The sequence below is a fragment of the Pleurodeles waltl genome, chromosome 3_1, assembly GCF_031143425.1.
Source record: "Pleurodeles waltl isolate 20211129_DDA chromosome 3_1, aPleWal1.hap1.20221129, whole genome shotgun sequence".
NCBI classification, from domain to species: Eukaryota; Metazoa; Chordata; class Amphibia; order Caudata; family Salamandridae; genus Pleurodeles; species Pleurodeles waltl.
This window is the reverse complement of record NC_090440.1, coordinates 211,298,039-211,316,967: the sequence shown is the minus strand read 5'-3', so window position 1 is coordinate 211,316,967 and position 18,929 is coordinate 211,298,039. Positions and strand designations below refer to the sequence as shown.

The following is an 18,929-nucleotide window of genomic DNA, read 5'->3' as shown; positions in this document are numbered from 1 at the left end:
CTGCATTGTGAAATCAGTTTCAGCCTTCCAGCGGCCCCTTAGGGGCTCGCCTTGAGAGCCACTAGTTTGGTCCGTGTTAGATGATGGTGTCAGCTGTCTGGCAAGGGCACTGAGTCCTGATGTGAGGGCCAGGTGGCGGTGGAGCTCTCATCTCTAGATGAGTGAGAGTTATCCACATCTTGGCTGGACTCGTGAATAGTATCCGTGATGGTGGCAGCCTGTTCCAATGCACAATGGCGCTCTGCAATCATTTATTCCAGGTCTGGACCTGCCCTTAAGGCTTGCTGTGATCAGGGCCTGATCCCCCTCCTATGTCACCAGCCTCTGGGTTCCCCTTCCTGTTGAATGGATGTTTCGAATTGACAGTTTAGAGGCCAGTCGACTTTAACCAGTTCCACACATCTTCTGGGGCAGTGAAAAAGTGTGTAGTGCTTTCTGCCACTATGCATAGTCTAGCTGGGAAAAGGAGCAGATAGTGCATATCTAGCTCGCGCAGATGGTGTTTTACTGCTAGAAATTAGTTTTGGTGCCTTTGGACAGCGCTTGTGTAGTCCAGAAACAGCATGGCTTGAGCGTTATCTACTCTAACTTCAGCAAGCTGTCTTGTTTCTCGCAACACTGAATCTCTGTCCCAGTAATGTATCACCAGCGGGAAAGGTGTCGAGCTTGGGGTGAGTTTGGCCCGTTTGGTACTGGGACCCGGCATGCCCTTTCAACTGAGAAGAATTATGACAGAGCTGCCTGGGGGAGGAGTTCTTGCAGCCAAGTCTCAACATATATCACTGGGTTCCTGCCTTCAGTGCCCTCCAGTAGACCCACAACTGTTATGTTATTCATCCCTGATCCCCCCTCCGCATCTTCAGCTCTTTTTTCTACCATTTGTACACACTCTGCCAGGGTCTGGAAGGAGTTTTCCATGCTTTGAGCCTTCGGTTGCAATGCTGCACAAGTTTGTTCCATCACTTCCACCTTGTCTACCAACGTGCTATGATCGGCATGCAGCAGGTTGATGTCTGTTGCGACTGAGTCGATCTTTGCCTCTAGGGATGTTCTGGATTGGTCAATTGCAACCAGTATGGCATCCAGCTTGGGCTCAAGAGTAGACGGGCAGCCAGCCTGGTCTTGTGGATCCGTCGTTGTTGCTATTGCTAGGGGGAGGGCCCAGGGTCATAAGATGTGTGCTGGTTAGTCAAGCATAGGCGATCCATTGTGGTGGTACCAGGAGTGTGGCTGACCGGGGCAGGTTACTGGTAGCTGTGCGTGACAGGGCCCACTCATCGGTGCCTCAGGTTAGTGAGTACACCACAGCATGAGCACCCCTGATCAGTGCGTCAGTCGGCAGGAGTTCAGTGGTATAACTAGCTAGTGCCATCAAGTTCCAATGGTGTGGTGAGGCTTGGAGATTTGAGTGTGGGCGTTAAAGGGCAGGTAGTGGTACTGGATGAGTCTGGGAGGAATCAGTTCTGCTGTCAGTCTTGTAGACACCCTTCAACAGACAGATGTTGCTATGCTGTGCCTCGTGGGAGTCCTCAAGGACTACATGAAGAGGAATGGGGTGCATCCCATCACTTGGAGCTCTGGGCCTCATAGGGGGATGTCGCAGCTTAAGCAGGCACAGTTGTGAGGTGGTTAGTGGAAAGAGCTGGTCTGGTGTTTTTTTACACCATACCGACTTGTTTCATGTCAGGCCTTGCTTACGGGCAGCCATAGTCTGACTAACAGCCAGGTAGTATGGCACCAGTACTTTAGTGGTCTGGGGAGGATGTGGTTGTCAACCACTCTCTTTGCGTCCTCCATAATGCAGAGGCTGAGACTGGCATGACTCCCAAGGCTTCGTTCATTACTGCATTTGCAATGCAATTCTGCCAGGCTGCCTGAGTCCCACCACTCACCTGTTCAATTTTCCTCCAGCTCACAGCTCTCAGTTGGCTCCTGGAATTACAGCCACCAGGATCTCGCCTTGCATGCACCACCATGTCTCGCCAATTCTTGCCAGCGGTTGCCGGGTGCTCCACCCTCCTTAACACCAACCAGGCCTGTCCCTCCTGCAAGGTGAGGGACCCGCAGGCAGCATCCAGTGTCACAGCACTGCTTTCGTGCCGGAGTTCTCCTTTTCTGCTGTCTCTTCACGCCGCAGCCTTAGCTGGGGTAGGCCCTGGGCACGTTCTCAACGCCCTCACCAGTGGTCGCTATATACTTCCGTTCCGTAAGTCATAAGTCCAACACTCAACGGTGATATTCGTGGGTGCTGAATGGCAGACAGCAGCCCAAGATTTTGTCGGATAATAGGGTGATGGCACAGAGCCAGTTTAGAGTGCATCCGCCATCTTGGCCTTGTTAACCACGTCCCTCTATCTTATTCTCTTATTGCAGCTTCTTTAACACTTATTTCCTTTTATGTTCAGTAATTTTGCAGAGAACAGGTGCTTCACCCTTGTTCATCTCTTTTGTCCCATTTTTCTCCTTTTGCAACCGCTGATGCTGCCCAGCTTTTAGTGTTTGGCTTCCCTTTGGGGCATCCTGCCTTGATAGTCTAGCATTCTCTTCTAGGTCGTGTTTGCCATGAGATCCACTTCTTGAAACTTTTTAAAAGCCTTCTGGCATTTCCCACCCGCAGCATGGTTCCCTTTCGAGAATATTAAGATGTTGCTCTTGTCTATCATCCCTTGCTCTTCCTAGTCCTGTCAGTCTCATCATGACCCCGCTACTCTGGGTCCTATATGTCTCATGGCCCCTGCTTACCTCAAAGGGTCTGTTATATGCAAGGCTACTGTTCACTTGGGACCTGTGCGTCTCATCATGGTCTTTGCTTTTTCAGGTCATAACATTATCACAGCAACACTCCCCCTATAGTGCTTATGAGTTTCATGGACCCTGCTGCAATTGGTCCTGTGAGTCCCATGGCCTTATTCCTATCATAGATCCTAGGGGTCTCATAGACTCTGTTCCCCTTGATCCTAGGATTCTCATGACACGCATATGTTAGAGGTCATGTGAGCTTCAGGGCCCGTGCTTTCCTGCCTGGACTGAGTCAGATGCCCCCATTCCTCATGGCTCCTTCTCCTCTGGAACCTCCACAGTCTTTTGACCCCACTTCTATCATACGTTTTGGGTCTCATGGGCTCTACTCTTCTGTAAATCCGGATCTTCAAGTAGCCTGCTCCTTTGGAAGATTGTGCTACGCTAACAGAGAGGAGCCTTGGGGTACATTCGACCTGGTAAATAGATGGTTTCATAGGAGCTAAAGAACAAGACATGGGGAAATCTAATTGGATAATGTACAGACATGTCTTAGACAGACCTCTACCTTTGTCCATCAGTGGCATCCGGCATTAATGATGCCAAGTCAAAGTAAACAAACTGTAATGAAGAATTATCCTAAAGTTGAACCAAACACAAAAATGAAGAAAAGCAAAAGAATATTTTTAAACCTGAAAATGAAAAAAACAAATAGCATTGATAGCATTAAAATAAGTACATTTTTGTTAATTTTGCAAAACCTATATTTTAAAGGGTGAACTTGGGAGTAGGATAAGAGCTAGAATTAGCTTTAGGTTTAATGATTTGTGTAGTGTTAGAGATTTTGCTATGTTTTTCATCATTATGTACTCCTTCATTATAGTTTGAAGCTGAGATGGTGCATTTAAGTTGGGTTATGATTTGGCATAAATGCAATGACAGGAAATCATGTAATTCCAAAGCCAAGGCATACCAGGGTAAAGGTCTTCACACCATATCAATTTCTCCTCTTATCCTTTAAACCACCTCCTCATATGCTTACACATCCTTCCTTCTCTACTCCTTTCATAAATATGGCTGCTTGAACTTGGAGCCCTGAAATCCAGTTCTAGTTCAACTAAGTTATCCACATGGGATTTTATATAAATCAATGAACCTTGATATGATGGAGTGTAACAAGTTGTCAGAATGCACTAACCTGGATTCTGGATTCATTGGGAGTGATGAATTGTTGCACACTTCTCTGTATGCACAGACAGCCATGCACAATATGAAGATGATGGTTAGCAAAAGACCCAGGAAAAAGAGAAAAGAATAAGAAATACAACTGAGCAACTGGTTATCACCACTTTGATTCGTCTCTCTGCTGAATGCTATTGTCTACTTGGGTCACATTGGATTATCTAAAAACAAGACTTATACTTTTAGTATATTTTTCCCAGGTATACTCAGAGAACACTCACTATAGCAAATGATACCTCCGGAATATCGCTGCTCTCTGAGATAGTCACGGTAGGCTGGCGTTCCTGAAACTGAAACATAAGCAATATATCTATGTGATTGGTATAGCCTGTTTGTTCATATACATCACTCTCTTATCTTGTAAAGGCAACTACCTCATATTTCGTGAGTGCATAATCTCTGGTTCTGGTATGCATTCATGTTGTTTCAGGTTGTTTCTTAAATTATAATACAAATAAACATCAGTCAGAATTATATAGTTGGTATACATGCCAATGAATCCATTTCCTTAGCACATACCACTGCTTTAGGTATAAACATCCACCATAAAATATTAACAGTCTTGAATGGTGTTGAGAATCCTTTCCATCCACCATGTAACTTTAGAAACCTAATGTACAACAGAAATGTAGAGGTTATACTTCCTCAGGGTCATCTGTGTACCGGTATTTAATGTACTCAAGTTAATTTCAAAATGCAACTTAATTTCTGGAAATATTCTGTGTTAGGAGTGTAACCGGACGTCTCCTGACGCCGGTTTACAGGAAAATGCGGAAACTAAGGAGGAATACCCCGGGGGCACCCGAGGAGCTCTGGACGTCATGACGTCGAACGTCATGTACGCCAGAAAGGACATTGAAAAAGGAGACGCCGCGGAGAACCCGAGAGACGCGAGAGAGAGAAACACTCGGAGAGCCTCAACGGAGAAAGACGAACAGAAAAACGCACACCAGAACGAAGCGAGTCCCCCCAAGACAGACGAGCGACGTGGAAGAAGAGAGATACTTAGGGAGCCTCCCGCCCCTGACCCAGTGTAGTCGGGAGACTGCCAAGAAGCCGGCCGCGTCCCTGGAGGGGCGTGGCCATCAGAGGTACGATCGTACCGCAAATGGGAGCGGGGGGCCGGGTGGTTCTCTGGATTTTGGGGATATAAGGGAAAAGGGCTGAGGTCCTATAAGGGAGGGGAGACCGTATAAAGGGCAACCAGTGTACCCTCTAACCTCACGGAACCCAACCCTAAACAGCTGTTATCAAAAATAAGGGGAACTCCACAATGTGCTGCGGTAGGGAGAAAGACACGGGAAAAGTAAACCCCTCACCTCCCTGCACTCCTACCTATCCCCCACCAACCTACTAAACCTAAATAACTCTATATATTTACTTAATCTCCACTTACCTGTTTTCTTTTTCTTCTTTATTCTGGGGAACCTGGGCCGCTGACATATGGGAAGACCAGAATCTTCTTAAGCCGGACCAGACCACACCAGGAACCTTACCCGAACCCTGAAAGAGAGAATAAAAACAAAAGGGGACTTTATTATTTTCGTTGAAAGACTAAAATCAACCCTGACATTGTGAGAAGATGATAAATTCATCTTAGACCCCAAAACGAAATAAATTCATTAAACCCTTGAGCACGCGTCTGTCGCCTTAATCCAATATCCCTTCAGCCTGGGATAAAGAACCCTTCACAAGGAGCTTCAACTTCAAGTCAAACTTTCAAAAGGAAAGTGCAATCTCCAAGATGTTCACAAGTGTCTAGTAACAAGCTCTTGGCTGCAGCTGCAAAGTATCTTTATTGCCTAGCAAGGCCTGTGGACAGCGCGGAAAGTTATACTCAATATTTGTAAGGTGGCCACCAATGTATCTAAAACACTTTGAGAGTTCAGTGGCCTCATGGGAACCTTAGTTTCTGATTTTGGATTCAAGAGCCTATGTCTAGTGCACCCTTCTGAGACAAAAAAAACATTTACCAAACAGCACTACCAGTCCAAACACATCACCAAACTTTTCTTCCAGGGAATGAGTGCCATGAACACTGCACTCAGGAGTCAAGGGAGCACAGGAGGTTGAGTTTTTGCCACGGATCATGATGCTAGTTTCTTCTGGCCATGGAATAATCACAATTAAGCTATTTATAGAGTACTCCTTAGGGATGTGTGAAATTGCGAAGTTTGTGAATTTGCACCCTTGCTTATGTTCTTAATTTGAGGATCCTCACAAAATGCAAAAGTTCACAAATTAAAAACAAAATTGAATGGGAGCTCCATCCATGTTGCGGCTGCGGGGGCTGCTCAGGTTAATGGGGTGACTGGTGCTGCTCAGGAGAAGTTCATTAAGTCTTCTCCTCTGATCTAGCACAAAGTTTCACGGCTGCCCCCAAGCTATCATCTAGACTGCCAACTCCAGTTCCCTGTGAACTTGTCTTCTTATCAACACATCATTCTCTAATAGTCTGTCCCTCTGCAAAGCTGCCCCACAACCCACACCGCAGCTGGCAATATTTTGCACCCACACAGCCCCTCCTCCGTTGCCATCTATCTCCTCATTATGTCCTCCCATTTGTTGCAGGATTCAAACCGTATCCTGCTCCAAGATGGCCTTTTCTTGGGATATCCTGATCTTGAAGCAGGAAATGGTAATGGGGACGTAAACTAGATCAGTGGCCCCCAACCTGTGGCCCAGGGACTCCTGGGGGTCCGCGAAGCCTCCTCAGGGGGTCCGCGGCTGCTTAGAAAATTTAATAATATTAACAGATTAGGTCCCCAGCTTTCAGTAATGACTCACTGGGGGGGTCCCCAGATTCCAATAATGATTCAGTGGCGGTCCCCAGGTTCCAGTAATGATAAAGTGGGGGTCCATAGAAGTCAAAAGCCACTAAGCTAGCTGTTTCCAACCACACCTGGCATTGTTGGGCGAATACAGGATACTTCAGCAAACTTCATGACAGTTCGAATTTCTCAACTTCACCTGACTATGCTGGCGTAATGCCTCTACTCTTGTACTTCTGATGGCTTACTGTTTTATTTGCTGTACATGGCAAGCTTTAGTATGTGGTATGCAGGTGATTAGTTACTGGCACCTCAGCGGAGGTTAACAGTATATCTTTCCGACGGTACCTTTTAGTATACACTATCTCAGAACAATATCAAAGTAGCAATACTAAAATATTATATTTCTCAATCTTAGTTCACTTTTCTGCTTTGGAGAATACTCTACTCCTATCATAAATACACATATGATTTCACCATGTATAAGTAGAGCCAGTGTCAGTCCATTTTAGATGCAACGAAAAGAACAGCTGCCTCATGTTTTGCAGAATAGACCTGAGTTTTCAAAGCAGTGTGTTCAAATGTGTCTTCATCTTTTACAGGGGTGCGTCAAACATTTACTGCGGGAGTGTATTACATGATTTCAGATGGCTCTCACGAGAGCAGTATAGTTTATCTGCTCACTTGCTTTCACAATGTAGCAAATGTGACATTTTCAAGTAACAATGTTGTCAATGAAATGACTCTAGTCTCAGGATGGCGTTCCTCCACAAAGGATGCGGCATCTGACTTGCAAGGTGGAAGGTCTCCCATCGAGGCACATTCCCCTGTTTGAATTGTGTTGGCGGCCTGCTGGGAGTAACCACTGACTTGCCCCCATGTTTTTCCAACTGGACGACTTTTTCTTTTTAAAAGCAGGTAGCACAAGCTGTTTTTTAAGTGTTCTGTTCTGTCTGAGAATTCAAAGATAGGGATTGTGGTTTGCGGCTTCTTGAAAGTCACTCCTCTTATGTTTGTAGTCAACTTCAAAGGACTCAAATAGAGGCTTGCATGAGTCTGCAAATGGAGATTTTGTGAAGTCAATTAATAGTACTAGGTCACATCATGAACTGACTAGTCACAAAAAGTAAGTGTGCAATTTGTGAACAGTCTTTTGCTACATCTGGCCCCCTGGTTCTAAAATTAATCCAGGGCATAGAAGTTGCTTTGTGGTTGAGTTAGTTCTGGATAAATGCATCTGGGCCCAACTAGCAATATGTGTGCTAAACAAATTATTTTTGTTTTCATCCTTCTGCTAGGTCACAGAGGAGCCCTCCAAGGAAAATGTGTCAGTGTCTATGAGCGCCAGGGGGACTGTGAAGCATACCTGGCTTGTCTCCCCTCCAGGCAAGGAGCACATCAGTATCACTCTACATGGTGCTACCAATCTACCAGCCCTGGCTGATGGAGCGGTACCCCAGCCTTTCGCCATTGTGTAAGTACAAGCCTATCTTTTACCACCCAATAAGCATCACTTTTTTCTCTTCTACTTGCTCGACCAATAACCTCTAGTGGCCTTGTAAAAAGCAAAACGGGTAATTCAGTTGGACTGAGAGTAATACAAGGGAAGAACATGTGAATAACATGATACCAGGCAGGAAAAGATGTGGGGACAGGTGTACTATGATACTGGTCACTAAAAATGGTCTCCAGTGCCAACTCTTCTTACAGTATGTTTTTTTATTTGTAAATCGGTCTATGGTTTGGTAGGTCGGTTTGCAAAATTCCGAATCAGTGTGGGTCCAGACCGAGCTGTCTATTGAATATTAACGAGACAGATCACAATTTACAGCTCAGTACGATTGGATATAACCACTCATATGGTGTCCAGCAAAAATCAACAGATCTCTTACGCTAGGACCACTTTTCTTTCTTTTTAAATACATTTTTATTAATTCCTTAAGTCAGAAAATCACAAGAAGTTAGACATAATCAAAACGAATATCAGATATCAGACAATACCTGATAAACATGGGGATAGAACATCTAACATCAATAAACTAACAACAATAACATATGATATTTATACTAACATCATATAACATCAGATGAAATACAAAGAAGAAAAGGGAAGTCAGAATGTCTAAAAGTCAGAATATACAGAATTATTCAGAATAATTTATCTGGCCCATTTAATATTACATAGCAAATCCTATCAATCTAATTTTGATACCCATTGGTCTGTGAATCCCAATCAAAACACTTCCAGGTTTGCTCTAGTCTGTTACTACAACGGGCACCCCTAGCTTTAGCCAGTGCTAGCTCTAACTCATATATTTGTTGAATAGCAGCCCACCACTGCTCTACCCTGAAGGGTGATGGGGAGACCCATGCTCTAGCGATACAAAGTCTGGCTGAGACAATTATTATGGAGAGCATCCGTCTCAGACTCACATCAAATTCTATTTCGTAGCCCAGCACGATCTCCTTAATAGAAAATTGCACATCAAATGCCAGGGAAAGAGCAAGACTTTGACTCTCCCCTACTTAAAATTCTTCCAGATTAGGACAGACAGAAAACATATGAAATATGTCTGCTGCATAAGATCCATATTTGGGACACTGAGGGGCATATTTACAGGGAACTAGTGCATCAACTCGGGTGTACCAGTTTCCTATACACATTTTTGATGTTATTGTGGCGCTTTGCTGGACTAGCATCAAACGTTTTGACATTACTCCAGCAATGTTCAGGGAGGCCCATAGGAAATAGCCTAGTATTACTTTAGTGCCTGCTTCGGGCAAGCATTAAAAAATGATGCTAGAATGACACAGTGAAATCTTGTAAATTTCACTGCTCCATTTTTTGGCCCTCCCTGTGGGGGAATGCCCCCCTTGCATACATTATACCTGGCGCAGGTGTAATGTGGCAGATGGGTTTACAAAGTGGCACAATGCTAGCAATGTTAGCATTGCACCACTTTGTAAATATGGTGCAGGGTGAGGTCCTGTTTAGCGTCACCATAGCATAAAAAAATTATGCTAAGGGGCGCAAGGGGTTTGTGAATATGCCCCTTATTCTTCTTACTCAAGGGGTTCCCACCACACTTAATGATTATACCCTGTGTATAATATTGGATACAGATTGTCTTGAATTGTTGCAGCTTCAGTTAATAGAGTGGACCAACCCATCAGTAGTTTCTAAGGCCCCAAGGATTTCTGAGGGAAAAATATCCTCAGAAAGTACCTTGCTCCTTTTAGTCGCAAACACAGAGCTATCATTGACCCTGTACTGATAAAGCCCCTGTGATTGTAGTGATTAGTGATTTCCTAGATGCTCTATACGAAAAGGAAAGTAGGTCAGAGCTACCCAATTCAGATGCAAGCCGACATTCAGACATAAAAAAAAATCTCTAATCTGCAGATATTTGTTAAAAAAAAGTGGTGGGGAAGATCGAAAATGTCTTGGACCACAGCAAACATACGAAATACATTCAGATGCTGAAGTTAACCCACAGTCTCCTCCCCATGGTGCCGCCACGCTTTACCTGCTTGATCATGAAATATGGCCAGGAACGCTGGATTGTCCCACAAAGGTGCATCCACATGAATCAACGGAAAGAAATATTTAGTGGAAAGTTCTTACCATATCCTCATCGTATCCTTAATAAACTTAAACCTGACATGTTTGAAATAATTGGGATCCCCAGATCTATTTAAAAACAACCGAAAGTCTGGTCCCAGGGCCTTTCGAAAGCCAAAAACTGAGAAGTCAGGGTCACGTGTGTTAACAGATTGCTCAAGCGACCTGCAAATGCTGCCCAAAAATAGAGTTTAAAATCGGGAAACTGCAGCCCACACTGTCTTTAAGGGATTTTTTTTAATCTTATGACGTGCCTGGCCTAGTTGTATCCCCAAATAAAACTGCCAATAGGTATACAAATTTTGACAGAATGTCCATTTAATAATATTGCATCGGCTGATCGGATGTTTATTCCAAAACCGCAGTTTGCTAATGACTGAAAGTAAGAAGGGTGCATAATTCAGTCTAACAACCTCCCTGACCTGTGAACTCAGTTAGACCCCAAGATATGTTGCCGTTAAACAGACCCCAACCAATGGGATATCCGATCTAAAATTGAGGAGAAGGAGGGTCTTAAATTGAGGAGAAGGAGGTTTTAGACACATTGAGATTGTAGCCCGAGAACATGCCGCATCTATTGGCCTCCCTGATAATAGCCACCAGTGCAGCTGAAGGATTAGGCGGGAAAATAGTAACCTCATCAGCGTATGCCGTAATTTTAAGTTCACAGTCTCCTGAGATCATAGTCTGAATTTGCTCATTTATAACCAAAGATCGCAAAAATTGTTCAATATATAAAGCAAATAATAAGGATGATATTGGACACTGCTGTCGGGTGCCACAGGGTTCACACTAGCATTTTTCAAAAATGAAATGAGTTCATAAAGGAATAGTGGTTCAGAGAGGACGCCTTCTCTTCTGCGAGTAAGTTACCATCCCAACTTGGGAGTCTCTTACTTTTCAGTGGTTTGTGATCGAAATTCTGGTCACAAACCTTTGATAGGTAGGGCACCGAATTGCAATTTGGATGCCACAACACGCCTCTTCCAAATTGCAATTCAGTAACCATTTCCAAACCCCTTTTAGGAGTCAGTGTATTTTGCCGACTCGCAAAATGGGTTTAATACATTGAAAACCACATTTCAGCAGGTGAAAACAACAATTTTGAGAATTAGCGTGTTTGCAATGGCTAAAAAGTTTGCTTCATCTGACCCTTGATTCTGTCTGCTGAAACTTGGTGAAGGGGGTTCAAGCACTATAAAATAAGCTTGCAAAAATAAGCTGCATTGACAGATCTGCATGTTGGTATTCAGGATATATGAAGATGAGGGTGAACCATGTCAATGACTGGCAGTGGTAGTGGTGTGTGAGCCATGTCATTGGAATAGAAAAACCTAGCTCTGCCATGTCTTTATCTATATTTGCAGCCCAGGTGGGGTACTGGGGCTTTTTCATTCTGGACTGAAAAGTCAAGAGAAGTGTTTGTCTCAAACATTGATCTTCTAACAGTTTTATTTGACATTCACAATTCAAAAGCACTACACTTCCCACAAGTCACAGTTCTGGTGTACTCGGAATATGTAACTTACTGGGTGATGCTTTATACAATTAAAAACAGAAGCAACATCTACCACCTGCTCTTCCATTTGCTGGAACCATACAGAAGTGACTGCTGGTAAATGTGGTCTAGAACCTTCAATCTCCAGCATCCAGTAATGCAAAGGCTTTCAGATCCAGGCTGACATAGCATCCAGTCACTCCCCAGTGAGAATGGGGATGCCTGCCCCTAAGCAGAGAGCACTGGTTCACTTAAATGGCTAGCTAAAGCCACTATTTAAAATTGTTGGTCTATGTTTATCTCATAGATTTGCATTGGAGATGTGAAAGAATGGCAGTGCATGTCCTCTGCTGGAATTTAAAGGTGCTTCCTGTAGTCTGGTCCAACTAGTCCTTGTACCACATTCATCCGGCTCCTGTGTAATTTATTCCCCATTGCTCAATTTGCTATGGAGACAGCTTGGACTCTTAAGAGGACATTTTTCCTGGTTTTGGCTCAGTGCATCACCAAACTAGGGATTTAAATCCTATTCCTTGACATTGTAGATACCACTCTGCTTCTTGTATTGCTCCACTGTTACTTTCAGATTAAATTTTTCTTCTGCAGTCTTATTCATTTCTTGTACCTTCCTTACAGAGTTTCCTGTTAATCTTTGGATCTGTGGTAAATGTTAGCTGTCTTTTGTCAGAACCACGCAATCCCTGTAGGACTCATGTCTGCCCCCCCGCTTAGTTTTTGCCCCAGTATCCATTAACTTTCAGTCTCTTTTATTTTGAACATTAGTCTCTTGGTTTAGTGAGACTTGGATCTTCCTGCTTACAGTTGTTTCTGGTTAGTTTATTGTCCTGGTTCCATATTTGTATTTCTGGGTTACTCTCTACTATACCAGTTGGACCAATCAGAGTTTTCTCTGCTTGTAACTGCTCAGGCTGCTGCTGGATTCTCTGGAAACATTTTAATGTATATTCTTCTTGTTATTTGGCATATATATCAGCACAATCGGCCACTGCTGCCATCAAAGTGCTTCTAGTAGACTGGGGTGACAGTTCAGAACAAAGTTTCCGTTTTTATGCAAAGGTGATAAACCTAGAGGGTAATTCAGACCCTGTTGTGCAGCCACCTAGAGGGTCATTTAGAACATGGTGTGCAACCAAATAGCCCACCATGCTAGCGAAGACCCTGACCCCCACTCTCTTGGTGGAGGACCTCTCTCTGTATTATGACAGCCCTCCTGTCATGCAGAATTCTCCTTTCCTTTATTGCTTTGGCTGGTGCAGCGATTACATAGAAGACAACATAGGATACTGAGAAGGTGTCATGTTGATTTTGCAGTGTTCTGCTAAATGTTTGGCTTTCTGAAGCAAATCCCAAATCAGTGAATTTTTCTGGGGGTCATTTCTGTTGTTTCCTGTTTGGGACCATCAGGCTATTCCTAGGGTTCCTGAAAAGACAAAATGTACACCAGAAGGAATTCACTCACTCCCGCAGACTCTCTCATATACACTGACTGACAGCCATGGGGGGATGTCACCAGTCAAACGTTTCGGAAGGTGGAGACAGCTGGAAACATGAGATGAATAGGAACTTAGTCAGAGTGGGAGCTCCTCAATTTACAGCATGAGTCTCACTATGCCAAACGCTAAGTGAGACTTGTAGTTAGTTTAAAATTTAAAAAGTAAGGCTGGTGAGTTGTACTGACATCTTTCACATATCCTTTTGGTCGGTATGTGCGTTCTGGTAGATATTTGGTGGACACGTGTTCTCTGCTGCAATTTTCATACTCGGCACTCTGTCCCCTGTATTTGTATATAGAGACATTAAATACTTCTTTGAGCCCTGAGTTACTCCACCACCAGTCTTGTGTCACTTCCTTGCATAAAGGATGCCAGAGTAGGAGGGCCTCCTTTAAAGGTCTGGTATTAGCCAAGACCTTTCGGTTTCACTAATATATGATGTATAATGTACATACTTAAAGGGGCTTTCAGTCAGCTCTCTTCATCTATTGGTCTGTTGTTGTGTCATGCACGTGTTGCTTCCCCCAACTACAGCATGGAGCACTGGGCAGTGGATCAGCCCACTTCACTTTGAGTGACTGCATTTAGCCCTTTCACAAAGAGCACATCCAAACACAAGGTAGTTCCATTCAGTGTCAGTGTTTTTTTGTTTTTAGTTTATTATTATTGTTTTTAGTTTATTGTAGAGCCTGATGTGATATCAGGATGTTTTTTTTGCCAGATAAGAGATTAGCTCTATCAGTTCCTGTCACTTGGACGTGGCCATGCAAGCTACAATGGCAGACGTCAGTGGCGCAGTGCCACAGAGCGAACGAGAGGCGAGACACAGGTGGTGACAGCAAAGGCGGTGGAACTGCTGGTCGTGAGCTGCTGGTGGCAGGGAAAAAACAACAGACAGGAGGAACTGCTGAAAGGAGGTGAGCCCCGCCCCCGAGGGAAGCAGTGAGAGACACCGGGCTAAATGCATGGCTATGCTGAGTGGGACCGGTGGCCTATGCTGGGTGAAAGTCCCAAACGTGTAGAAGCGGCCCACCTGAACATTGGCACAACGTGGGCCTGTGAAGGTGGTGATAGGAGACCGAAGCATTACTGGACAGTGTCATCAGTGCTCCGGAGGACACAGAAAATAGAGGCAATCAGGTGGTGAGCAGGAGATGCTCCACCTTCCCAGACTGCTGTTGCAGTGGGCTCAGTTGGCACTTGGACTCCCCTGGACTGAGGTGAGCGGGGAGAGTTGCATGTGAGGAGCCCTCTCCCACTCGTGAAGGGGCCTACCCCTGGACACACTGCCCTTGGTCCTCCTGATGAGAAGAGAGAGGCCTAGACAAGAAGTGGCCCAGAGGAGTTGGCCTTCTGTGGGCCGGAGCAAGGGGGCATTTTGTTGGAGGGATTTACGCTGCCTCCTGGGGTGCCCCTCTTGTTTGCATCTGGTGGGCTTTGCTGGCTTGCATTCTGATGAATTGGGACCACCACCCAGATTCCTGGAACAGAAAAGCCTTCTCTGGTGCTTGGACCCTGGGAATGGACTGGTCTCACATCCTCAGGACATAGATCATGGCTGGAATTGCACTCCAATCTTCTGGGCACATGAGCACCATGGGGCGGGCTCGCCGCTGATGCCCTGGTGAAGGGATGGGGAAGCCGTGGGTGAAGTCACAGGGGTCTCAGCGCAAGCACAGGGGTACAACATGGGCACCTCAGACACAATCAAGGTGGCGAAGTCAGTCCCCCAGCCCCTACAGAATATGCATAACACATATGAAAACGATACTTCAGAAAGAGATCGGGACAGTGCAATGAGCTAGTCTTGCCCCAAGCAGACACCAGTAAACTATCAGACAGAGTAAAGGAAACAGAGGCAGTCATATCTGAGTTGTGACCAGAGTGGAAAGCAATGGCTGTCCAATTGAGGGGACTGATGGACTGAGTCACCAGTCTGGAACAATGAGTGGAGGGCCGCAAATAGTGGAACAGTGTTCGAGTGGTGGGCCTCCCGTAGAGGTCGGACATGGTGGTGTACCTGGAGATGTGACTGTGGGACAGGGTAGCCCCGACCCAGCTCACCCCTCCTTTGCAATTGAAAGGACACATCGGGTTCTGGCACGCTGCCGGCTCTGGGGAGGCTGCCAGGTCAATGGTGGCCCACTTTCTGCACTACAAGGATAGAGACGTAATCTTGCAGCAGGCCCGGGAGGCGGGCCCCTTCTGAGTAAACAACAGCTGAGTGACAATGTTCCCAGATTACACAGCGGCCATCCAGGCCAAACGGGCCTCTTTTTTGACAGTCACAAATGCACTGAGGAAGAGGGCCTGCGCTATTCTTTCATGTTTCCTGGAAAATTGAAAATCATAGAGGATAGGAAGTCACACTCCTGCCACGACCCAGAGGATGTCTGATCCTGGATATAAGCATACTGAGCTGGAGCACCAAGGCCCAGATAGACTGCACCCACTGGAGGGGAATGCCAAAGCAAAAAGCGACAACCTTGATGGGCCACTCAGGAGTGGATGATGTGCAGGCCCTCCAAATCTTAGGCACATCGAGGCAGGGAAGCAGCCTGGGAGATGGCCGTAGAGCTGACGGAGGTTAAGGTTACAGATGAGGAAGAGTTATCAGTATCAGGACGAGGCTCAGAAGAATCGCAATCTGACGGCTCGGACCAGACAGAATTTACTCCCTCTGTAGTCACCCACAAACATCTGACGAGATAGTCTAAAGGGGCGATCTGGGCTTGGAGACACAAAGTGGGCCTCCTGTCCCTCACAATGCCTACACAAGGGATGAATGATGATCCGGAGGCCAGTGTGGTAAGAGTGGTGTGTTGGCTGGACCTTGGGCCTGCCCCCACCTTCAATCCCGTAGACTAGTCATGGAGGTCAAAGGCAATGACAGTTTCTTAGACTTAATTAGTTTGGGTGGCCAGCCGTTGCAGGGCTGCCCTAAAGCTGTGGTGTTGGGGCTGAAGTTTTTGTTTGTTTTGTGTTTATTGGTTTTGATTATTCATACATGTCAAGTAAGGCAGGGGTGAGGTAACTCCACGGGGAGGGTGAGAGGAGACAAAAACCCAGACAGGCACACAACTCAATCACATGGTGCATATGCTACATGAGTTTAAACTGATGACGTAGAATGTGCGGGGAATGGGCGAAGAGACTTGAAGACATAAGATACATATGTACATCAGGTGGTGTAGGGTTCACATAACCATGATTCAGGAAATCCACCTCACAAAACTAGAGGCTGAAAGTTTGCAACACCTTTGGCGTGGTCAGATACATGCTACTATTCTACGTTTGCATGTGGAGCACTCACCTGGGTAAGAGCGGGAGTCCCTTTTGAAGGTACAACAGTAATAATTGCCAAAGTGGGGTGATATGTTCTAGTGGAGGGTAGATTGTGCAGAACGCTGGTTGTATTGGGGAGTATATATGCCTCAAATCAGGACCACTCTACATTCTTGGCATCTCTCTTGAACAGATGAGCCGGATGACAGAGTGGTTACTGCTCCTGAGGGGGGCTTTAATTGTGTCTCCGACACTATGCTAGACTGCTCGACTGCACTCTTGCCCAGGTGGCAGACGCATAGGACGGCAGAGGGGATGAGGGAATGATACACTGGGACATAGAGGATATGTGGTGCACACAGCACACCCACAACTACTCCTACTTCTATTACTCTGGCATATATCAACTGCATACCAGGATAGAGAGGTATACCTGCTCCAGAGGACTCTGACAATATGTTAAACACACTAAATACCTGGGCAGAATGTTGTCAGACCACAGCCCACTCATGCTGACCCTACACCCGGTTGATGAACACCCTACTATACTGACATGGCGCCCACATTGGCAGCCCTTGAGGATGTGCCATTCCAGGACATGTTGCACAACCGGATAGGCACTTGACTTGTAGAAGGAGGCGTGAGGGTTGGGGAGGCTCTCGGTCTCGACTAGGGAAGCTCTGCTGGTGCCCTTACCAAAGCATTACCAAAGACCTCAGCATGAGAGCCCAGTACAACCGACTTAAGACCACTCTCGATGCTTAATACCGACTTAAAGGTACTGAGCAAGGCCCTCTCCTCACACCTGAAACAACACATACCTGACCTGATACATCCCTACTACAATGGGTTTATCACAGCAAGGAACACCTCCTTCAATCCTAGACAATTATATAACATAGTACATTATGGGGACTGGCTAGCCAGTCCGGGGGCTGTGATAGTGTCAGGGAACCTAGAGAAGGCCTTCAATACCGTACGGTGGGACTTCCTGGAGGCTGTCATGGTGCGTATAGGGCAAGGAGAGGGCTGGATTACCTGGGTGAGACTGTTCTACACGAGGCCTGGGGCCCAATTGAGAACTGGCCGTACCATCTCTGACTCATATGATATCTTCCTGGAGACCAGGCAAGGCAACAATGCCTGTTCTCTCCCCTGCTTTTTGTGCTGGCTGTAGAGCCGTTGGCACAGCATGTCAGGATGAGTCTCCAGGGACCACGCCGCACAGTTGAAGGGGAAGAACATATAATGTACCTCTATTCCGATAACCTGATGATGTACTTGCAGGATGGGGATGAAGGCATCAGCACAACTCTACGTCTCCTCAACGAATATGGGTATTTTTCCTGCCTCTGGGTTAACCGGACCAAGACATGCGTGTTTCCAGTAACTAGGAGGACTCCGTGGCCAAACAGTTGCCTTCCTATTGTTCTCTGATCACCAAGCACATTTAAATATCTCAGCATCCAGGTCTATCATGACGACTCCCACCTATTAGAAGATAACTTTGGAAAAGCTCTGCGCTCTCTTAAATCTTGTGTCTCCTTTTAGAGAGTCCTGAAACTCCAGATTATGGCAAGAATCTCCAAAATGATCATGCCCCCTAGACTACTCCGTTACTTTGCAGACCTGCCCATTTGGGTCCCGGGCCGTGGTTTCAGCAACTGAACACCTTCCTAAGAGAGTTAATTTGGGGTGGGGCCAACAGTGCATTTCGCATGCCATCCTGCGCCGTCCCTCCTTGGAGGAGGACTTGGTGTCCTAGACATCAAGCTTTACCAGCTGGTGGCACAACTCTAGTGGGTCACACGGTGCTAGAAGGGACGGAGATGTCGGAAATGGGCCTGATTGGGACAGATCCCAATCAAGGGACACTGTTGGCAAAGCTGCTGCGGCCCACAATGCAGATCCCAAGACCAGGACTTTTATTGGCTATGGCGTTGAGTTGCTGGCTCCTCAGCTGCCAATGGACTGGGGTTGACATACCCTATGCCCTCAAGCTGCCGCTGGTGGGACTGCCACATGGCAACCCAATTGCGTATTTTAAATGAGACTCTGGATAGAGATAGGGATAGTGACAATGAGTGAGTACTGCCATGTGGGTATGCCTGATCTGATGGAGAAGATAAATCTTCAGGTGGGTTAATTTCTCATGTTCGAGGCGCTTGTGCGCCCACCCAGGGACCCCTGGGGACAAGCAGTTGCAGAACTCCCAAACCCCTGGGTCTTCCAATTACTACAGACAATGGGGACAGGGA

At 46.0% G+C, this 18,929-nt stretch overlaps 1 protein-coding gene across 3 annotated transcripts in view; it reads left to right on the top strand.

The window, feature by feature from the left end:
• CCDC33 (coiled-coil domain containing 33) overlaps positions 1-18,929 on the top strand; it is an 808,167-nt gene that overhangs the window by 234,076 nt on the left and 555,162 nt on the right. For all 3 annotated transcript variants that reach the window (XM_069222214.1, XM_069222216.1, XM_069222217.1), the window contains exon 4: positions 8,051-8,226. In XM_069222214.1, coding sequence (XP_069078315.1) covers positions 8,051-8,226 — 176 coding nt within the window. The remainder of the gene's footprint in view (positions 1-8,050; positions 8,227-18,929) is intronic.